Genomic DNA, 15,707 nt, shown 5'->3' with positions numbered 1-15,707 from the left:
AGTATCCTGATCTTCCACAGCGAGAAATCTGAATCGCCATTGAACGTCTTTATCTCGAACTTTGTCGTCGTCGTTGCCATCGATCGATTCAAGAGCGGAACCTGGCTCTGATACCAATCTGTTAGAAATCGAGTATCAAGAACAACGATCTGAGATCAACTCTAACTCGAATCTATCTTTTGAATACGATCGCTTTGTGTTTGAGTTTGTGCAAGTAAAGAAACGAGAACAAAGAACACACGATTTGTTACCCAGTTCAGCGTGATCGATGTGATCACACCTACGTCTGGGGCCGAATCAATCCGGCAAATCCACTATCAAAATGAGTAAGAACCAGCTCGAACTTGAGCTTTACAACAATGGCGGATCTCTCTCACAAGTCTCTCTCTCTCTCGATACAACAGACTTGAAACAGAAAAATATGAAGAAGTGATAAGAGATGAAACGATCCGTTTCAGAATATAACAAACTCTTCACTGCAGTTAGAGACTTTGCATTGCTTCTTCTTTATCCGGTTCAATCAACAATCTTTTAAACCGGAGATAAGCGCCTGATCAATTCTTCTAAGTTTCAATCAAACCAACCAAAGCTAATAGAATTTGAATCAGACCTGAACCTTCAACACCTTATATAATTATTAGCTAGTTTGCATAGGATTTTGGTTCTTTTTTCCTTTTTGACACAAGTCCGGGTTCCAAGTTTTGGGAGCCTCAAAAAGCAACCTTGGTTTCTAATTATATGTTTTTAAAAATTAAAATGTATTATTACTTATAAAAATAAACGAGAGAGCAATCAATCAACCCGTTGCAATGGACACCAATGGAAGTTGTCTAGCCGTAATGGACAACATTCTTGATTTAAGTAACTGCTGAGCCAACTTTTCGAACAGGTTCCAAATCTTGTATTAATAATGAAAGGACAGCAGCAACAACAACAAAATCATGGAGAAATAAGTTCGAGAAAGTAGCCTTAACTTTAAATATTATACGTATTTGCATATATAGAAATTTGCAAAGTTGCAAACGAAAGAAGATAAGAAACTAATCTGCGTTTGGCATTTGATGATAAGTGTTTTCGTGTTGCGCATCAAAATGTAGTGTTTTAACATTGTCAAACCTTAAGCGTTGTTTCACTATATAGTAGTTAAGTATAAGTAGGATCGAAAAAAGTAGTTAAATATAAGTAGTGATCGCATAATATAAGTAGGATCACTATAGAGTAGTTAAATATAATCTGAAAATCCAATACATATAACTTATTACACAAATTTTTAGCTTACCAAAAAAACGAAACAAAATTTACCCTGCCTGATGTGATGCATAAAATAAATTGTAAAAAAAAAAAAAAAATCGTTTCTTAAAAAATATATACTGAACTCCTTGCAGCATGACAAACTTCAACACACATTAATTGGTTTCATATATAATATAACATAAGTCCTAAACCATCAAGAAATGAGAAATCTACATCTTATATAATTTTTTAAAAATCTTTTTCCCCCATTTTTATTGGTGTTAATTATATGTATTTTTCAGAGAGCAAAAACTGCGTTCTTATCTAGTCAAAAAAGTTGAAGCCGGTCTCACATTGTAATCCCCACTAACATTCAATTCCCTATGATGTTTCATGCATGATGCACCACATAATATACTTGGACGTCAATATATATATATTCAATAATCTATTTTTTAAAATATTTGAATCGAGTATTAGAATTAAAACTAGAACTAAAGATTGATTCGACATCAGTTTGGTTACTAATTCTTGGCAAGAGGATGTTTAGGCTCTAACTACTAGGTCAATAGAAATATAGAATGTTGTAGTATTGTATTATCTAACTTCTTTTAAATGGGTTCGATGATTATTTCCTCCACTACTCATCGAAAGGTTTGACGAACCCCAAATCTTAGAAGAAACCGTATGTATGCCAAGCGTGTAACTTTCCTATGAGAAGCGATTGTTGATAAAGTTTTTGGAAGACAACTGAAGAGAAATATCTAAATATAAAAATGTTCACAAGCTTACATTTTGAAGGAGTTGTGACATGGGGAAGAATTTAAGGTTTAGAGATTTGTAAAAAAGTACCGACATGTATTGGTCTTCTTTGTCCTTTGTCTTTCTCTGTATGTCCAGTGCAATTTCCTAACCTTTTTCTAAGCACTTTAAGTGGAGTAAAATAGCTTCACTTTAATATCTTTGCTAAAAAAATAAATTGGTGACAACAAATAATAATTTTAAAAGGTAATTCATATATATATATATAGATACAAATTAAACAGAAAAATAGGAAATCAGGATGGTTCCAAGGCATGAAATTAGGGCACGCGTGAGTGATCTTAGGGCAAAGAGCCTAACGGCGAAGGAAAAGCATCACAAGAACAAAATAAACGTAAAACTTTTTAATCGTTCAATGGAAAAGTGTTATACCTCATCAACTATCCAACATAGGTTTGATAAAATCGTGTCTATTATCTTCTTCTGCATCACACTATACTTTTAAAAGACCATGGCCATACACAATATTGTACCGTACAAATAATCTATCGATAAATCTTAGCAAGCAAATGTGAGATTGTTTTCTTTAAAAATAAATACAATACACAAAGGTTTAAATCAACCAAAGAAAAGATCAATGCTTTTTTTTCTTTCTATTCTATCTAAATTATAGTACCTCCTGGTAGGTGCATTCTCCCATATGAGTCCGTGACATAACTCCAATCCTTCAGCATTTGAGTTATCCGAGCAACAAACTTAATTTTATACATTTTTCCTTGTTAGCTACTAATTTTATCGTTCCTGATGGAATCCAAATAAACATACATAACCTAAACAATTTGGTCTCTGATTGTGCTAAATACAAATAGTTGTGTTTTCGTGTACTAATATATCAATTTATAGATTTGTTCAGGTATATCCATATGTAAAAGAAAAACATAACATCTTTTCTACCGAGCATATCTTTTGAAGTTGGTAAATGAAGTCTTTCCAAAAAAAGGGCAATAACATAAAATCTTAATTTGCTCAAAACCAAAAAATAAACTGAAATCAACATTACTACAAACGAGGCAACACTTATAAGCCACGACAAAAAGGCAAAACCTACTCTTCGTCGAACAAACCAAAACCACCATCATAGTCTTCTTCGTCTGACTCTTCTTTCTTTTCCTCGACCTTAGCAGGAGCTCCACCTTGAGCAGCACCACCGCCTGCATCCGCAGACACTGCAGCTGCAGCAACAACAAATTTGCTGGGATCCTGCATTCCAAATTTTAAACCCGAGAGTTAACATTAACAACAACAATTACTCCAAGCTTCGGAAATCATATAGAAAAATGTAGAATTTAGTAACTGACCTTCAAGAATTCCTTGACCTTCTCTGCTTGAGGGAATGTGTAGTCAGTGGCAACAGCAATAGCTAGTGCATTCTTGTAGGCATTGATGAACATATGCGGAGCAGCAGCAAGAGTAGGGTACGAAACAGCTAGAGCCAAGGAAGTGACCATGGAGATACCAGAAGCAAACTTCTCCACAAGTTGATCTTCTGTAAGATCAAGAACCTCTGGGCTGAAGACGGAGCCATTGTCATAAACCGACTGGACAACAAGACCATATGAGAAAGGTCTAATGCCTAGCTTGGCTAGAAGGGCAGCCTCAGAAGACCCGACCTTGTCACCTTGCTTGATGAGCTCGACTGGAGTGATAATTTCGACAGTACCCTTGTTAATCTTAGTAGGGATGTTAAGAACCTAAACATTCCAAAACACATTCATGTTTCAATAACTTCGGATTTTGTATTCGAACAAAACCAATAAAGCACTACGATGCATGAGCAAGAACAAACCTGGAAGAAAGATGTTTGAGATGGGTCGAGACCAGTGTTGCCAGGTTGAACAACCACATCAATTGGAGCAACCAAACCCACACGAGCCGGAGCACCAACCTGTCCATATCATAAAAGACTACAATTTCAATCCAATCACACTGAGAAAGCATCAACATTTTACACAATCCAATACACAAGTTGATTCATATGAGCTACACAGACTAATCAAACATTTGCCATAAGAACAAAATCAAACAACCAACTAACCTTGTATTTGGCAACTTCCTCGCTCACTTCCTTGAGGTCACCTTTGGTGAAGATTAAACCAACGTTTCCCTGAAAACAAACACAGAAAAATCGAAAATTATAATCTAAAGTCTTCAGAGCCGAGAAAAATGTCAACATTTTCGGGAAGCTGTAATCAAACCTGAAGGAGGGGAAGCAAGTTCAAAACTGCAGTGTTTCCAGTGTTCTCGGAGTGGATCCTAACGGAACGCTTCATCATAGTGTTCTTCCCCATGAGAACCACTGAGTCTCCACGAAGACCTTTCCTGATGTTCTGAAGCTGAGTCGAACCGACGTTGTCGGCGGCAACGACTAGGATCTGAGTGTATTCGTCGATAAGCTGACATAGCTTAGCGTCATAAGCGATCTTCTTCTCTGCTTTCGTTGCCTTCACCATTGTTGCTCAAAATGATTAAAACTCAAATGTCCTCTGTTTCGCAGAGTGTTAAGAGGCGGCGGATGAAGGTAGCTAGGGTTTTCACGGCGATCCGAAAATCTAACGGTTTGTGATTACTTGCTTAATTTCTGATCTGACGGCTCTTATTTAATTTGTTGAAATTGGGCTTTAGGGCCCAAGTTGACAACATAACACGCGTGACGTTTTCTTTCTAATGATATGAAGGTAACATTGTGTCGTTATTTTTGTAAAAAACCACAGGGCGTTGATCTCTTTTGCCAGAGAAAAGCAGGAGCTTCTCCTTCTTCTTCATCGGGAAGAGCTCACCGTGATTTATTCATCGTTGTGAATTCTCTCCGATCATGTCGTCGAAGAAAGCGAAGACGAAAAATGAGGCAAGTAGCAGTCGTGGTGGCATCGGCGGAGAGAGTATAGTCGCCGACTGTGGACGTAACAGATCCACTTGCGGTTACTGTAAATCATCTACCCGCTCCAGTATCTCTCACGGTTAGTTGCCTCGCCATTGAAACTTTTGAAATTTCTTCTTTCCAATTTATCTTCGCTAGAGTTGGTGGTTGGATTGATCTGAATATTAGATAAGTCGAATAGAAAAAATTTGGAAAATTTGAAATTCCAATTACATATCGATCGTGATCGTGTCTCATTGATAACTCAGTCTCAGTGATCGTGTCTCATTTCCATTTCAGGGTTATTGACAGAGAGTCTCACCGTTAATGACTACCAAGGTTTGTTTCATCCACTTCTAGATATTTGATAGGGTTGTTTATGTGCAAGCGCAAAGCTTGAATTTAGCTTCTCAAGATTTGTCTTCGATTGAATCTTTTATGCTCACCATTTTGATTCATGTTTTCATTCTGAACTTAGTGGTCATTTTGGTGTGTTTTTGCTTTTCTTTTTGAGTAGCTCTTCTTGACCGTGGATGGAGACGATCTGGCTGCTTCCTTTACAAACCTGAGATGGAGAAAACTTGTTGCCCTTCTTATACAATCCGCTTGAAAGCTAGTGATTTTGTTCCTTCTAAGGAGCAGCAGCGAGTGCGTAGAAGACTGGAAAGGTATATATATCTATGGATGTACTCCTCTTCTCCCTTTCTTCCGATCAGAATATGAAATGTCTTGTTGAAGTTGTGTCACTTTCTCTCTCAACCATTATTTCCTCAAAGTATAACCACGTTCAATGCAGTCTCAGAATCGGAAACTACCCTTCTCCTTTTAACAGTTTCTGTGATGTTTTGTACAAAGGTTCTTGGATGGCGAACTAGATGCGAAATCGAGCGAGCAGACAGAAGAGAGAGACATTTCTTTCTCCCGCGAAGTTTCAGTGTCAGTAAGAGAATCACTTGGAGTTGCTAATAGAGAACAAAACAATCAAGTGGAACCAATCATGAAAGATTTGTCTGAAAAAATTGATGATGCGGTACAAAGATGCATACAAAGTGGGGAGTTTCCTTCTAATATTCAGATTCCCAAAGCTTCAGTGAAGAGAGTTATCTCTGCAAAAAGGAAGAAACTTGCTGAAGGGTCAGAAGAACTCTTATACACCAGCAATATTGCTTTTCCAATAGTAGCTGCTATTAGGCACACAGAGACATCTGTGAAAGGCGAGAAAAACAAAAACGTAGAAGAAAACAGATTATCACCAGAGGTTGTTTCTGAGAAGCTGTTAAGTGCAATGAATAAGGTGGGAGAATTTACTGCCTTTTCTGTTAAGGTCTGCAAAGGCCATATCAACTTCCTTTCAGCTACCCGAGTTACTTCCTTAGATAGAAATGAAGGTGAAGAAAGCCTTGGTACTACATCAACAAAGTCTTCTTTAAACAACCTTCATGCAAGAAAGAGGAAGCTGGAGATGCTCTTGAAAAGGTCGAGTTTTGATCCAGAGGAATATGAATTATACAAACGGTATCAACTGAAAGTGCACAATGATAAGCCGGAGAGCATCTCAGAGACTTCATACAAAAGGTTTTTGGTTGACACTCCATTGATTGAAGTTCCGCCTTCAGGTTATGATGATGAAGAAAAGATTCCTCCTTGTGGTTTCGGTTCTTTCCATCAACAATATCGAGTTGATGACCGTCTAATTGCTGTTGGGGTGATCGATGTTCTTCCTAAATGTTTGTCAAGTAAATATCTATTCTGGGATCCAGATTTTGCATCCTTGTCTCTTGGAAACTACTCAGCCTTGCAAGAAATCGATTGGGTAAAACAAAACCAAGCTCATTGCTCTACCCTTGAGTATTACTATCTTGGCTATTACATACATTCCTGCAACAAAATGAGATATAAAGCAGCCTATCGTCCATCCGAGCTTCTATGTCCTCTCCGTTACCAGTAAGTTCCCAAGACCACAAAACTAAGATCATATTCTGTTTATTCTTGTCATTTAAGAGAGAATCTAATTGCTTTTCTTGTATTTTCTTCACAGATGGGTTCCATTCGAAGTAGCCAAGCCTCTGCTTGATAAGAAGCCATATTCCGTCTTGTCCAATTACACTAATGTTTCTCTATCATCATCATCACCTCAAGCTTCTGAAACCCTAGTGGAATCCACGAGTGAACATGAAGACATGGAAAAAGGGAATACAAATAATGATGGTGATGAGGATGATGAAATGTATAACTCTGATGAAGACTCAGGCTCTAGCAGAAACCGGAGTGACATTACCAATATCCTTATCAGTCTTGATGGACCTCGACTTCGATACAAGGTACTATCAGTATCTCCGTATCATTGCTCTCTCTTTCTCTCTCTCTTTTTGGTATAATCATTAAATTCTCAACTTTGTAAAAACTTTTGAAAAAAATGTCTTTGAAGGATATACCACGGATCAAGAATCCTGTGGTTGAGAAACAACTGGAATCGATGTTGGTTAATTACCGGAAAGTCGTGGGGGCAGAGCTCTCGGAGAGAATGGTGTATGAACTACGGTAACATTAGGCTTAACTCAAGCCACTTGAAAGCATCTTGTAACATTATTAACAATAATATCAGTGATATCATGTTTTGTCATGTTTCTCTCTGTTTTGATCGCATGATACCAAAGATATGTAATTTTTAGTTCTAATTGTACAATTTCTCATTTTTCCGAAAATATTATTCTATCGCACAGATAGTTCATACTTCATAGTTTGTTAATTTCCTCTTTGAATCAAATGTATTATCTACAAAGAACCAAAGTGAGTTTGGTTTGAGTTGGAAATTTTTAAACTGAAATGGGCAACCCTGTCAAGCTCTGTTCTTGTAGTAAAGAACTTGGAAACAAACTAAAACCTAGAGATTTTTAACTGTATCTGTCCGAAGTAGTTGCAGCAAGACCAAACAATTGATCTCTGAAGCTGTCCTAATGTAAGATGGATGGTTTACAAAATGAGAATTAAAAACATTAAAAAAGAATAGAGAAGAGACGAAAGAGTAGGAGAGAATGTACAAATCAGATAAAAATTATGAGATCAAGCATCATCAGACTCGCTTTCTCCGGCTTCAACTTCTTGAGCCACCCAATAGTTGTTCCCATCTGGACCCCAAACCTTGTACCTGTCAAGAATATGAACAAATGCATCATCTCAAAAATCTCTTTCAAAGAAAAATACATCAGCGATTAAGGTTAATCCGGTATTAACCTCTCGAGAACTGATTTTCCTTCCTTGTACTTTTGATTCTTCTCAAAAGCAAATTCCTGAATAATTATTTATAAGATTAGATAAGCAAGCAAGAGCCAAATGCAGAAAACCAACAAAATAGAAGAAGAAGAAGAAGACACATTCTGATATTATCTTACATATCTCCATCCAACATAAGAGCCGCATTTGACACAGTAAATATCGACCACGGTGTGCATTCCCGTCATCATCATCCTATCTTCCTTCTTCCCAGCATACACATTCACCCTGTCCACACAAATCCAAAACTGGTGAAAATGCACAAGCTCTTCCTAATCCATCAATAAAGCAATTTCAAAAGGATCTTCAGGTTTTTTTTCAAATCTGGCTTCCAAAAAAACCCAAATCAAACTTGAAGAAGAAAACTTACACCTTACTGAAGAGGTAAGCTTTCCCATGCCGGGATTGAAATGACTAAAAACAGCAAACAAGATGTTGTCAGTATCTTACATTTGCCACACAATACAACATTGTGAAGCTAAGTATAAGAGAATAATGCAGAGACATTGTGAAGCCATCTAAAACCCAACTAAGACTCAAAGACTCCAAAAGGAGAGAGTCTGACAATGTCTTCAACCATAAGCTCTAATCGAGTGCATGTACCATCAATGATCAAATCCAAGATATGACACAGCTTAGGCACATGATAGTCTCAAGATCACGTACCATAGAAAGAGGAGAAAGAATCTAACAACGTTTGAAGCCATACATTGGTCTAATTTCCTACATCAGAGCAGCTTAGAAACTAAACAACCTAGAGGCAATCAAAAGACAGGATAGTCTCCAAACAAAGTATGCCCAATTCTCGCTCCTTTCTTAGCTGACCATGATAAATGTATCCATGATCGAGAGATATGATCATCTAGATTGCAGATATCATCAAAAGCTATATGATATTTCTTAAACAAATTAGAACATCTAAGAATGTAATCATCGAGACACAATCATAGTGGGAAGAAACCCCCAAATGATGATCTGATCAGCAGAAGAGATGAAATCGCAATAACCCAGATTAAGATTTTAGCAGCAAAAGTAAAAACCCAGTAAATCAAAAAAGAAAAAAATCATCAGATTCAAACCTTAGAGACGACATCATCGTAGAGGCCAAGATTGGTCTTGCAGTGCTTACAACTGTAAGACTTACCTTCCAAATTCACCAAGAACAATCTCCCCATCTCTCTCTCTCTCACTATCTCCAGAAGAATCTATAAAAAGCAAAAAAACCAAATCTTCTTATTGTGCTAAGCTAAACCAAAAGAAGAGTGTGTGCGTGTGATAAAAGAGAAGATGATCATTAATTACGGAAGGCTGGAGTTTAGGATTTTTCTCCCGATTTTGGGTGAAAGGAAGAACCTTTAAAATAGTGAAAAATCAAAAATGTTCTTTGACGACATTATAAAAAAAAGAAAAGGAGCTCACTTTTTGCTGTAGTAACGTGGACCTGACAAAGTCATGGATGGCCTGGGAATATACGGAACTCGTTTTTTATGCGAGTTTTACGATAAATCTCTTTAGTATCCTTTTTCATATTACTTGCTAAGATTGATTGGAATACACGTGTTTTGCTTCTTATCGTTTGATTTGAGTGTAAACCCTCTGGACGATAAAGAGTCTTCCATAGAGCCGAAGACACACCCACCCAGCCGCTTCTTTCTGCGTCGTATCATTGAACTACGGCGAAAAAAGGGCTTTTGGGTTTTTTCCTTCTGCTTCCTCAAAGTCAAAATCTCATCTCTCACTCTCAGTTAGTCGCCGGGAACTCCTAAAGAACTCCGAAACTTATCCCAAAAGATTCTGAATTCTGAGACCAGCTTTGCAAACTGTAGCAGCAAAAGACGAAACCTTTGAATTTTAAGGGAAGCTTTTGAGTTTCTCTTGGGTTACTTAGAGGATAGCTGGTAAGTGGTAACTAGGTTTCCATCAATATACATCTCTCGTTATGTGTTTTGTGCTTTAGCTATTTTGTTAGTCCTGCGATTATAGTTTCCGCTGCATGACAGTTGTTCGATGAAATGTCTGAATAAATCAGAAAGTAGTGAATTCATTGTGAGTATAGAGGAATTTAGTAACGGCGTATTCGTTTGTTTTGTTGTTGGTTTTGGAATTTTTTAGATTTTTGAATCTGGAGTGTTGCTTGTGTTGATTGCTTAATTTGGCTATGGCTGCACCCACCGTTCGTAGTAGTGGCAGCAGCTTCTCTCGCAATATATCAGTTGTGTCATCACCTCAGATACCTGGTCTCAAGTGCGGTCCTAATGGCACAACCTTTATATCAACTGGAATTCGTGATCTTGACAGTGAGATTTCTCCATTTGTGTTTATTTATACATCAAGTTTACATGAGGATGACTTGATGAGAGAATTTGGTTTTGGTGCTAAAAGGATTTATCTTTCATATTGTTTCCAGGGATATTAGGTGGTGGCTATCCTTTAGGGAGCTTAGTAATGGTGATGGAAGATCCTGAAGCACCGCATCATATGGATCTCTTAAGAACTTTCATGTCTCAGGGTCTTGTTAACAACCAACCACTTCTTTATGCTAGTCCTTCGAAAGATCCGAGAGGGTTTCTTGGCACTTTGCCGCATCCTGGATCGTCTAAAGAGGATAATAAGCCTACTGCACCCGAGCCTGATCAGGTGCTTTTTCTTGTTCTTACCTTCTTTCTATTTGATTTTTTTTCCTGGCATGACATGAGAATTTAGTTACAAATTGGGTAGTTTGCACTGTGATCAATTTTGTAGGGAGAAAGCTTGAGGATCGCTTGGCAGTATAGGAAGTATTTGGAAAACCAGAAGAATTCTGTTGGTAATTTAGTTAGTGCAGTTATATAATTCTTTCCATGTCATTCAAGAATAAATTGAGAGCTACTAGTAAGTTAATATCATTCTTTGGAAACATAATCCTCTTTATCTTCGGGATCAGATGATTACTCCAATGACTTTGATATGAGAAAGCCCTTGGAGAGGCAATTTCTTAGCGGGCGGCCGATAGATTGTGTCAGTCTGTTAGACTCTTCGGATCTTTCTGTTGCTCAAGACCACTGCACTACTTTTTTATCAAAATTTCCAAGGTTGTCTGGCACCTCTTTCTTATTTGATGCTTAATTACTTCTTTCTAGTTTTGAATCCATAAATTTTGTTAGTCCACTTCCATATCTATGCTGCAAAATGTGCATAGCTCAATTTTTTGACATCTCTCATATCCTTCGAAATGTGCTGCATTCGTAGTAGGGGTTTAGATTTTGAAGTGCTCCTAATTTAAAGATGATACAGCGTGTTTATATTGTTCGTTACTTAATCAGATATTGTTCAAATTGTTCTCTTAATTTACTGTCTCTGTTAAGAAGCTTATTTTTTTTGCTTAAGAACCTGTGTGATGATTTCCACAGAAACAGTAATAACATTGCATCCGTTGGTCGCATCGCAATCCAGTCATTCTGCTCTCCCTTGTGTGAATATTCTGAAAAGGTAATAAGGAGAATTCTCTGTATCTTCTATCTTATATTACTTCAACAAGGCTTTCTAACTAAAATTCTACTGACTCTATAATTTATGAAAGCTGGAGCTTGTACCAGGATCATATGTTGTTATGTAATATCGTGTTAATTTTTTTGGCACATTTTGTTTCTGTCAACACAGGAAACAGACATGCTTTCGTTTATAAGACTGTTGAAAAGTATGTTGATGGTTTCAAATGCGGTAGCCATTGTCACTTTCCCGCCTTCCCTGCTCTCCCCATCTTCCTCAAAAAGACTGCAGCACATGGCGGACACCTTACTCTCTATCAAAGCAATCCCAGGTTTTGTTTCTCTGATATTCTTATCCATTAGTAGATGATCGTACTTGTTTTTGACAAAATATCCTTGATTTTTCCCAGATGGTGACAAGGAATTGGAGAAACTCCTCACTGGCTACAAAGACATAAATGGATTCCTCAACATACACAAGGTTGCTCGTATCAATACACAGGTATTTTTCCATTTTACAATGTAAAGATGACATTACATACACAAGGTTGCACAAATGAACTTGCCTTGGAGACTGTAGAAAAATGGATTCAGTTTAGTCCTTAAAACACTGGTTCTATCTAAATTGTGAAATGGAACAGGTGCCTGTAATTCTTGAGGCAAAAACCTTCTCAATGAGCTTGAAGAAGAGAAGATTCTTGGCTCTAGAGTGTCTGAATCAAGCCCCTGTAGACGGGTCCAGTGGAACATCATATGGTACATCGGGGAGCTGCTCAGGATCATCCAAATCCGGAGCACTCGATTTTTGAGTTGCTGAGTTAGTCTTTCTTTACTTCTTCTTCTTAAGGCTTTTGATTGAGTTCTCTCATGAACTAAGAAATTTACATTAGAGTGTTTGGTCTTAAAAAACAGTTTTGACCTTGTCCAAAATAGAATTAAAGGTGTATTGTACGATGAAATCTAATTGACTTCATATTGTCTTATATGCCAAGCCAAACTATGTCCAATAATAGAAGCTAATTACTAAACGGTCAATTAGCATGTTCACGTGGTTATTGTATACTCCATAACATATACTACTATAGAAATGAGTTGGAGGGGCATTGAATGTAAGTGTTCAAAAATGTGGTTGATCTATATTTGGTGCTCCTTTAATTTGGAGTTCCTTCACTTACCAACCAACGACCATATCATTTGAATTATTGCTCATAAATCTCTTTCTGTCTACCCAATTTCTTTTATTTACTACCCTATTCTTTTATTGACTTTCTCCTTCTCAAAGATTATATATTAAATATATATAAAAAAATTGGTCAGTTTTTATAGGATTTGTGATTCAGATAGCTTTTCAAGTAAAAGAAATAAATATTATAGAAACAAAAAAACGGAGAAAACTAATATATGAGAGAAACAAATCCTTAAAAAAGGAAATGACAGTTGATAAAAAAAAAAAAGGAAATAACAGTAATGCACGTGAACAAGGTTTTTTTTTTCACTTATTGTTTTGTTTGTTTTTTTATTGTTTTTTCTTAATTTTATATTTCGGTTATATATACAAGAATAAATATTACTACAAAACAACGAGACGTTTATTGCATTTAATCTCGCACCAAACGAACACAAGAGTGTGAGAGAGAAGATCGCTCACGTTTGTTCATCTCCTGCACCGACCGATCTCATTGCGGCGGAGGAAAGAAACAGCCAGTTTCCAGGAAGAGAGACGTGATTTTGTGTGTGTTTTGAGAAAGAGAGGTTAGAAAAAGAAAAAAATGGTTGGACCGTCGCGGCCTCAGATCGTTTTGTTTGGATCATCCATTGTTCAGATGAGCTTTGGCCACAGTGGTTGGGGTGCTATTCTCTCCGAGGTCTATGCTCGCAAGGTATCTTCCTTCCATTTCATCTCTCTCTCTCTCTCTCCCTGGATCGCCTTATTAATTACTCTGTAATACGTAACGTAATTAACGACTGATAGAGATTGCAGAAGCTTGATTACGGAATTACCCTAATAGTAATAGTTCTCCATTTGTATGTTTTTGTTATCTTTCTTTGGAATTACTATCAAAATGAAAAGCAAGAAGCTTTGCGGTGTTTGTTGTTTCAGAAAGAAGAAAAAATAAGAAAAATTGCATTTAGTGCACAAAACTAAATGCGGTGGGAGATATAGAGAAATTTAATGTGGTACTCTCTTTGAATGAACAAACATGTGAGTGACTACTGATTGTTTTTGTATGAATGACGTGTGTATAGGCCGACATCATTCTGCGAGGATATTATGGATGGAACTCAACTCGTGCTTTGGAAGTTGTGGACAAAGTGTTCCCCAAGGTACTTTTTCAATGTGTTTTTCTTGGTTCATTCTCTCTTGTGAAATGCATTCCCCAGTCCATTAGTTTTTTTCTTTACTAAATGCTGCCTGCATCTGTTTCAAGGGATATGTCACTTGTTTCTTGATATCTTATGCTGTTTCTTCTGGAGTTTTAAAATGGTTCAAGTCTCCATGCACCCATCATTTATAATTTGTTAGAATGAGCTTAAAGTTTGTTACAATCAGTGTACAATGCTTCTGTTTTCCTCTTAACTTATGATGGTAACATGTAATGGAAGCAGGATGCTGCGGTACAACCTTCCCTGGTGGTTGTCTATTTTGGAGGAAACGACTCAATGGGGCCTCACCCTTCTGGTCTAGGACCTCACGTACCGCTTACTGAATACGTTGATAACATGAAGAAGATCGCTCTTCATATTAAGGTTACCTTTTTTTTTTGAATTGTTGATCTATGAATCTTTCTCCTGTTTGTCACCTTAAAAAGCCTTTTGAAGTGGTAACTTCTTTCCCTATGAAGAGATGGACTAAAGGCTTATGTTCCATTATGCATTTTGAATCTCTCATTCTTAATCGTTGCACGCTGCAATTATAACATCATCCTCTATGTTCTGTTTCAGAGCCTTTCTGACTCAACCCGTATCATATTTCTTAGTTGCCCTCCAGTGGACGAGGCCAAAGTTCGTCAGAACCAAAGGTATAACTTCCCTGAATTTTTCCACTATCAGTTTGTTAGTGTTGCTCTTTGTTAGCTCTCCTGACTTAATAATGTTTCCTTGCTTCTTTTTCTCTTTCATAAGCCCATACTTGAGCGAGGTGATCCGCACAAATGAGCTTTGCAAGGCTTACTCAGATGCTTGTGTGGAGCTGTGCCAAGAGCTCGGCCTAGAAGTAGTTGATCTCTTCTCCACTCTTCAGAAAGCAGATGACTGGAAAAGTGTTTGCTTCACGTAAGTATTTCTGAGTCTTCCTGCAATACCAAAAAACAATGCTATAACCACTCGAGCTTATATTGGCAACGGTTTGTATTGTGACGTTTTTACAGAGATGGGATACATTTGTCAGCACAAGGAAGCAAACTAGTGGCGGCAGAGATACTAAGAGTGATTAAAGAAGCGGAATGGAAACCGTCGCTTCACTGGAAATCAATGCCAACCGAATTCTCCGAGGACTCTCCGTATGATCTTGTTTCAGCAGATGGCAAAGAGACACTAAACTCTTCAGAATGGACATATTTCTGGGAAGAACAATGGGACTAAACATTTAAATACATACAACAAGAAGAAAAGAAGAACAAGAAGACCCTATCTTTATATAATTTGCTGTCATAATGTGATAAGCATTGCTTTAGAATTGTTTACAAGTGTCTTCTCTGCTATAATCTGATTCCACTCTAAAAAATGTTACCATTTCAAAAGTCTTTGTTATCGTCCTGCTTTACTTTTTAAACTTATAACACAGGAATCAAATCTTGTTTCAAAGGAACATACAAATGATTGTCTGCAATACGTTTAGACATCAACTAATGTCTTCAAACTTATGGCTTCGGACAGGGGTTTAGTGTTTAATGTAAAAATCACAAAGTGACTGAATTTGGTTTGATCAACAAACCACATACTGTACGATAGTTGTAAGAAATCGAACATAAGGGCCATGATTTTGGGCCTAAAACCTAAAACAGAAATCGAACATATAAAGGCCCAAATAAAGAAGACTATACCTAAAGCGACGC

General features: G+C 37.2%; 5 protein-coding genes across 6 annotated transcripts; 3 read left to right on the top strand and 2 right to left on the bottom strand.

The window, feature by feature from the left end:
- Window positions 1-2,921: 2,921 nt before the first annotated feature.
- Window positions 2,922-4,563, bottom strand: LOC17891942 (60S acidic ribosomal protein P0-3). Its single transcript, XM_006298062.2, has 5 exons — window positions 4,251-4,563; window positions 4,091-4,159; window positions 3,842-3,940; window positions 3,354-3,746; window positions 2,922-3,255 (listed from the first exon to the last, which is right to left on the bottom strand). The coding sequence occupies exons 1-5, from the start codon at window positions 4,503-4,505 to the stop codon at window positions 3,100-3,102; spliced, it is 972 nt and encodes a 323-aa protein (XP_006298124.1). The 5' UTR covers window positions 4,506-4,563; the 3' UTR covers window positions 2,922-3,099.
- A 203-nt stretch (window positions 4,564-4,766) lies between these two features.
- On the top strand, window positions 4,767-7,645 carry LOC17891885 (arginyl-tRNA--protein transferase 2). Its single transcript, XM_006299956.2, has 6 exons — window positions 4,767-5,012; window positions 5,213-5,251; window positions 5,430-5,580; window positions 5,768-6,856; window positions 6,951-7,233; window positions 7,341-7,645. Exons 1-6 carry the CDS (start codon window positions 4,868-4,870, stop codon window positions 7,455-7,457), a joined length of 1,824 nt encoding a protein of 607 aa, XP_006300018.1. The 5' UTR covers window positions 4,767-4,867; the 3' UTR covers window positions 7,458-7,645.
- Window positions 7,646-7,742: 97 nt separating this feature from the next.
- On the bottom strand, window positions 7,743-9,588 carry LOC17891386 (protein yippee-like At3g11230). 2 transcript variants are annotated; one of them, XM_006298663.2, is made up of 6 exons: window positions 9,488-9,586; window positions 9,265-9,390; window positions 8,556-8,599; window positions 8,305-8,413; window positions 8,147-8,202; window positions 7,743-8,060 (listed from the first exon to the last, which is right to left on the bottom strand). In XM_006298663.2, the coding sequence occupies exons 2-6, from the start codon at window positions 9,358-9,360 to the stop codon at window positions 7,976-7,978; spliced, it is 390 nt and encodes a 129-aa protein (XP_006298725.2). In that variant the 5' UTR covers window positions 9,361-9,390; window positions 9,488-9,586; the 3' UTR covers window positions 7,743-7,975. The 2 variants fall into 2 exon arrangements, with proteins under 2 accessions (XP_006298725.2, XP_023642264.1); XM_023786496.1 differs by having other exon boundaries at window positions 9,265-9,588.
- A 206-nt stretch (window positions 9,589-9,794) lies between these two features.
- Window positions 9,795-12,635, top strand: LOC17891182 (elongator complex protein 4). The gene is made up of 9 exons (XM_023786495.1): window positions 9,795-10,083; window positions 10,298-10,482; window positions 10,593-10,822; window positions 10,928-10,991; window positions 11,109-11,256; window positions 11,575-11,653; window positions 11,825-11,984; window positions 12,063-12,154; window positions 12,294-12,635. The coding sequence occupies exons 2-9, from the start codon at window positions 10,344-10,346 to the stop codon at window positions 12,459-12,461; spliced, it is 1,080 nt and encodes a 359-aa protein (XP_023642263.1). The 5' UTR covers window positions 9,795-10,083; window positions 10,298-10,343; the 3' UTR covers window positions 12,462-12,635.
- A 587-nt stretch (window positions 12,636-13,222) lies between these two features.
- Window positions 13,223-15,404, top strand: LOC17891535 (GDSL esterase/lipase CPRD49). The gene is made up of 6 exons (XM_006298318.2): window positions 13,223-13,532; window positions 13,900-13,977; window positions 14,260-14,400; window positions 14,596-14,672; window positions 14,776-14,925; window positions 15,021-15,404. Exons 1-6 carry the CDS (start codon window positions 13,422-13,424, stop codon window positions 15,232-15,234), a joined length of 771 nt encoding a protein of 256 aa, XP_006298380.1. The 5' UTR covers window positions 13,223-13,421; the 3' UTR covers window positions 15,235-15,404.
- The last annotated feature ends 303 nt before the right edge of the window (window positions 15,405-15,707 follow it).

The sequence above is a fragment of the Capsella rubella genome, unplaced genomic scaffold, assembly GCF_000375325.1.
Source record: "Capsella rubella cultivar Monte Gargano unplaced genomic scaffold, Caprub1_0 scaffold_3, whole genome shotgun sequence".
In the NCBI taxonomy this organism is placed as follows: Eukaryota; Viridiplantae; Streptophyta; class Magnoliopsida; order Brassicales; family Brassicaceae; genus Capsella; species Capsella rubella.
This window is presented reverse-complemented; position numbering and strand designations above follow the sequence as displayed.

Bases quoted from the DNA above. Each gene is read 5' to 3' on its own strand.
- LOC17891885 (XM_006299956.2), top strand. From the start codon at position 4,868: ATGTCGTCGAAGAAAGCGAAGACGAAAAATGAGGCAAGTAGCAGTCGT. The intron at 5,581-5,767 runs GTATATATATCT...TTTTGTACAAAG, and splicing joins GTGCGTAGAAGACTGGAAAG to GTTCTTGGATGGCGAACTAG. The intron at 7,234-7,340 runs GTACTATCAGTA...ATGTCTTTGAAG, and splicing joins GACCTCGACTTCGATACAAG to GATATACCACGGATCAAGAA.
- LOC17891182 (XM_023786495.1), top strand. From the start codon at position 10,344: ATGGCTGCACCCACCGTTCGTAGTAGTGGCAGCAGCTTCTCTCGCAAT. The intron at 10,992-11,108 runs GTAATTTAGTTA...CTTCGGGATCAG, and splicing joins AAACCAGAAGAATTCTGTTG to ATGATTACTCCAATGACTTT. The intron at 11,654-11,824 runs GTAATAAGGAGA...CTGTCAACACAG, and splicing joins TGTGTGAATATTCTGAAAAG to GAAACAGACATGCTTTCGTT.
- LOC17891535 (XM_006298318.2), top strand. From the start codon at position 13,422: ATGGTTGGACCGTCGCGGCCTCAGATCGTTTTGTTTGGATCATCCATT. The intron at 14,401-14,595 runs GTTACCTTTTTT...GTTCTGTTTCAG, and splicing joins AGATCGCTCTTCATATTAAG to AGCCTTTCTGACTCAACCCG. The intron at 14,673-14,775 runs GTATAACTTCCC...CTCTTTCATAAG, and splicing joins AAAGTTCGTCAGAACCAAAG to CCCATACTTGAGCGAGGTGA.
- LOC17891386 (XM_023786496.1), bottom strand. From the start codon at position 9,360: ATGGGGAGATTGTTCTTGGTGAATTTGGAAGGTAAGTCTTACAGTTGT. The intron at 8,203-8,304 runs GTAAGATAATAT...ATAATTATTCAG, and splicing joins CTTATGTTGGATGGAGATAT to GAATTTGCTTTTGAGAAGAA. The intron at 8,061-8,146 runs GTTAATACCGGA...TATTCTTGACAG, and splicing joins GGAAAATCAGTTCTCGAGAG to GTACAAGGTTTGGGGTCCAG.
- LOC17891942 (XM_006298062.2), bottom strand. From the start codon at position 4,505: ATGGTGAAGGCAACGAAAGCAGAGAAGAAGATCGCTTATGACGCTAAG. The intron at 3,941-4,090 runs GTTAGTTGGTTG...TGATATGGACAG, and splicing joins AGGAAGTTGCCAAATACAAG to GTTGGTGCTCCGGCTCGTGT. The intron at 3,256-3,353 runs GTCAGTTACTAA...TTTGGAATGCAG, and splicing joins AGGTCAAGGAATTCTTGAAG to GATCCCAGCAAATTTGTTGT.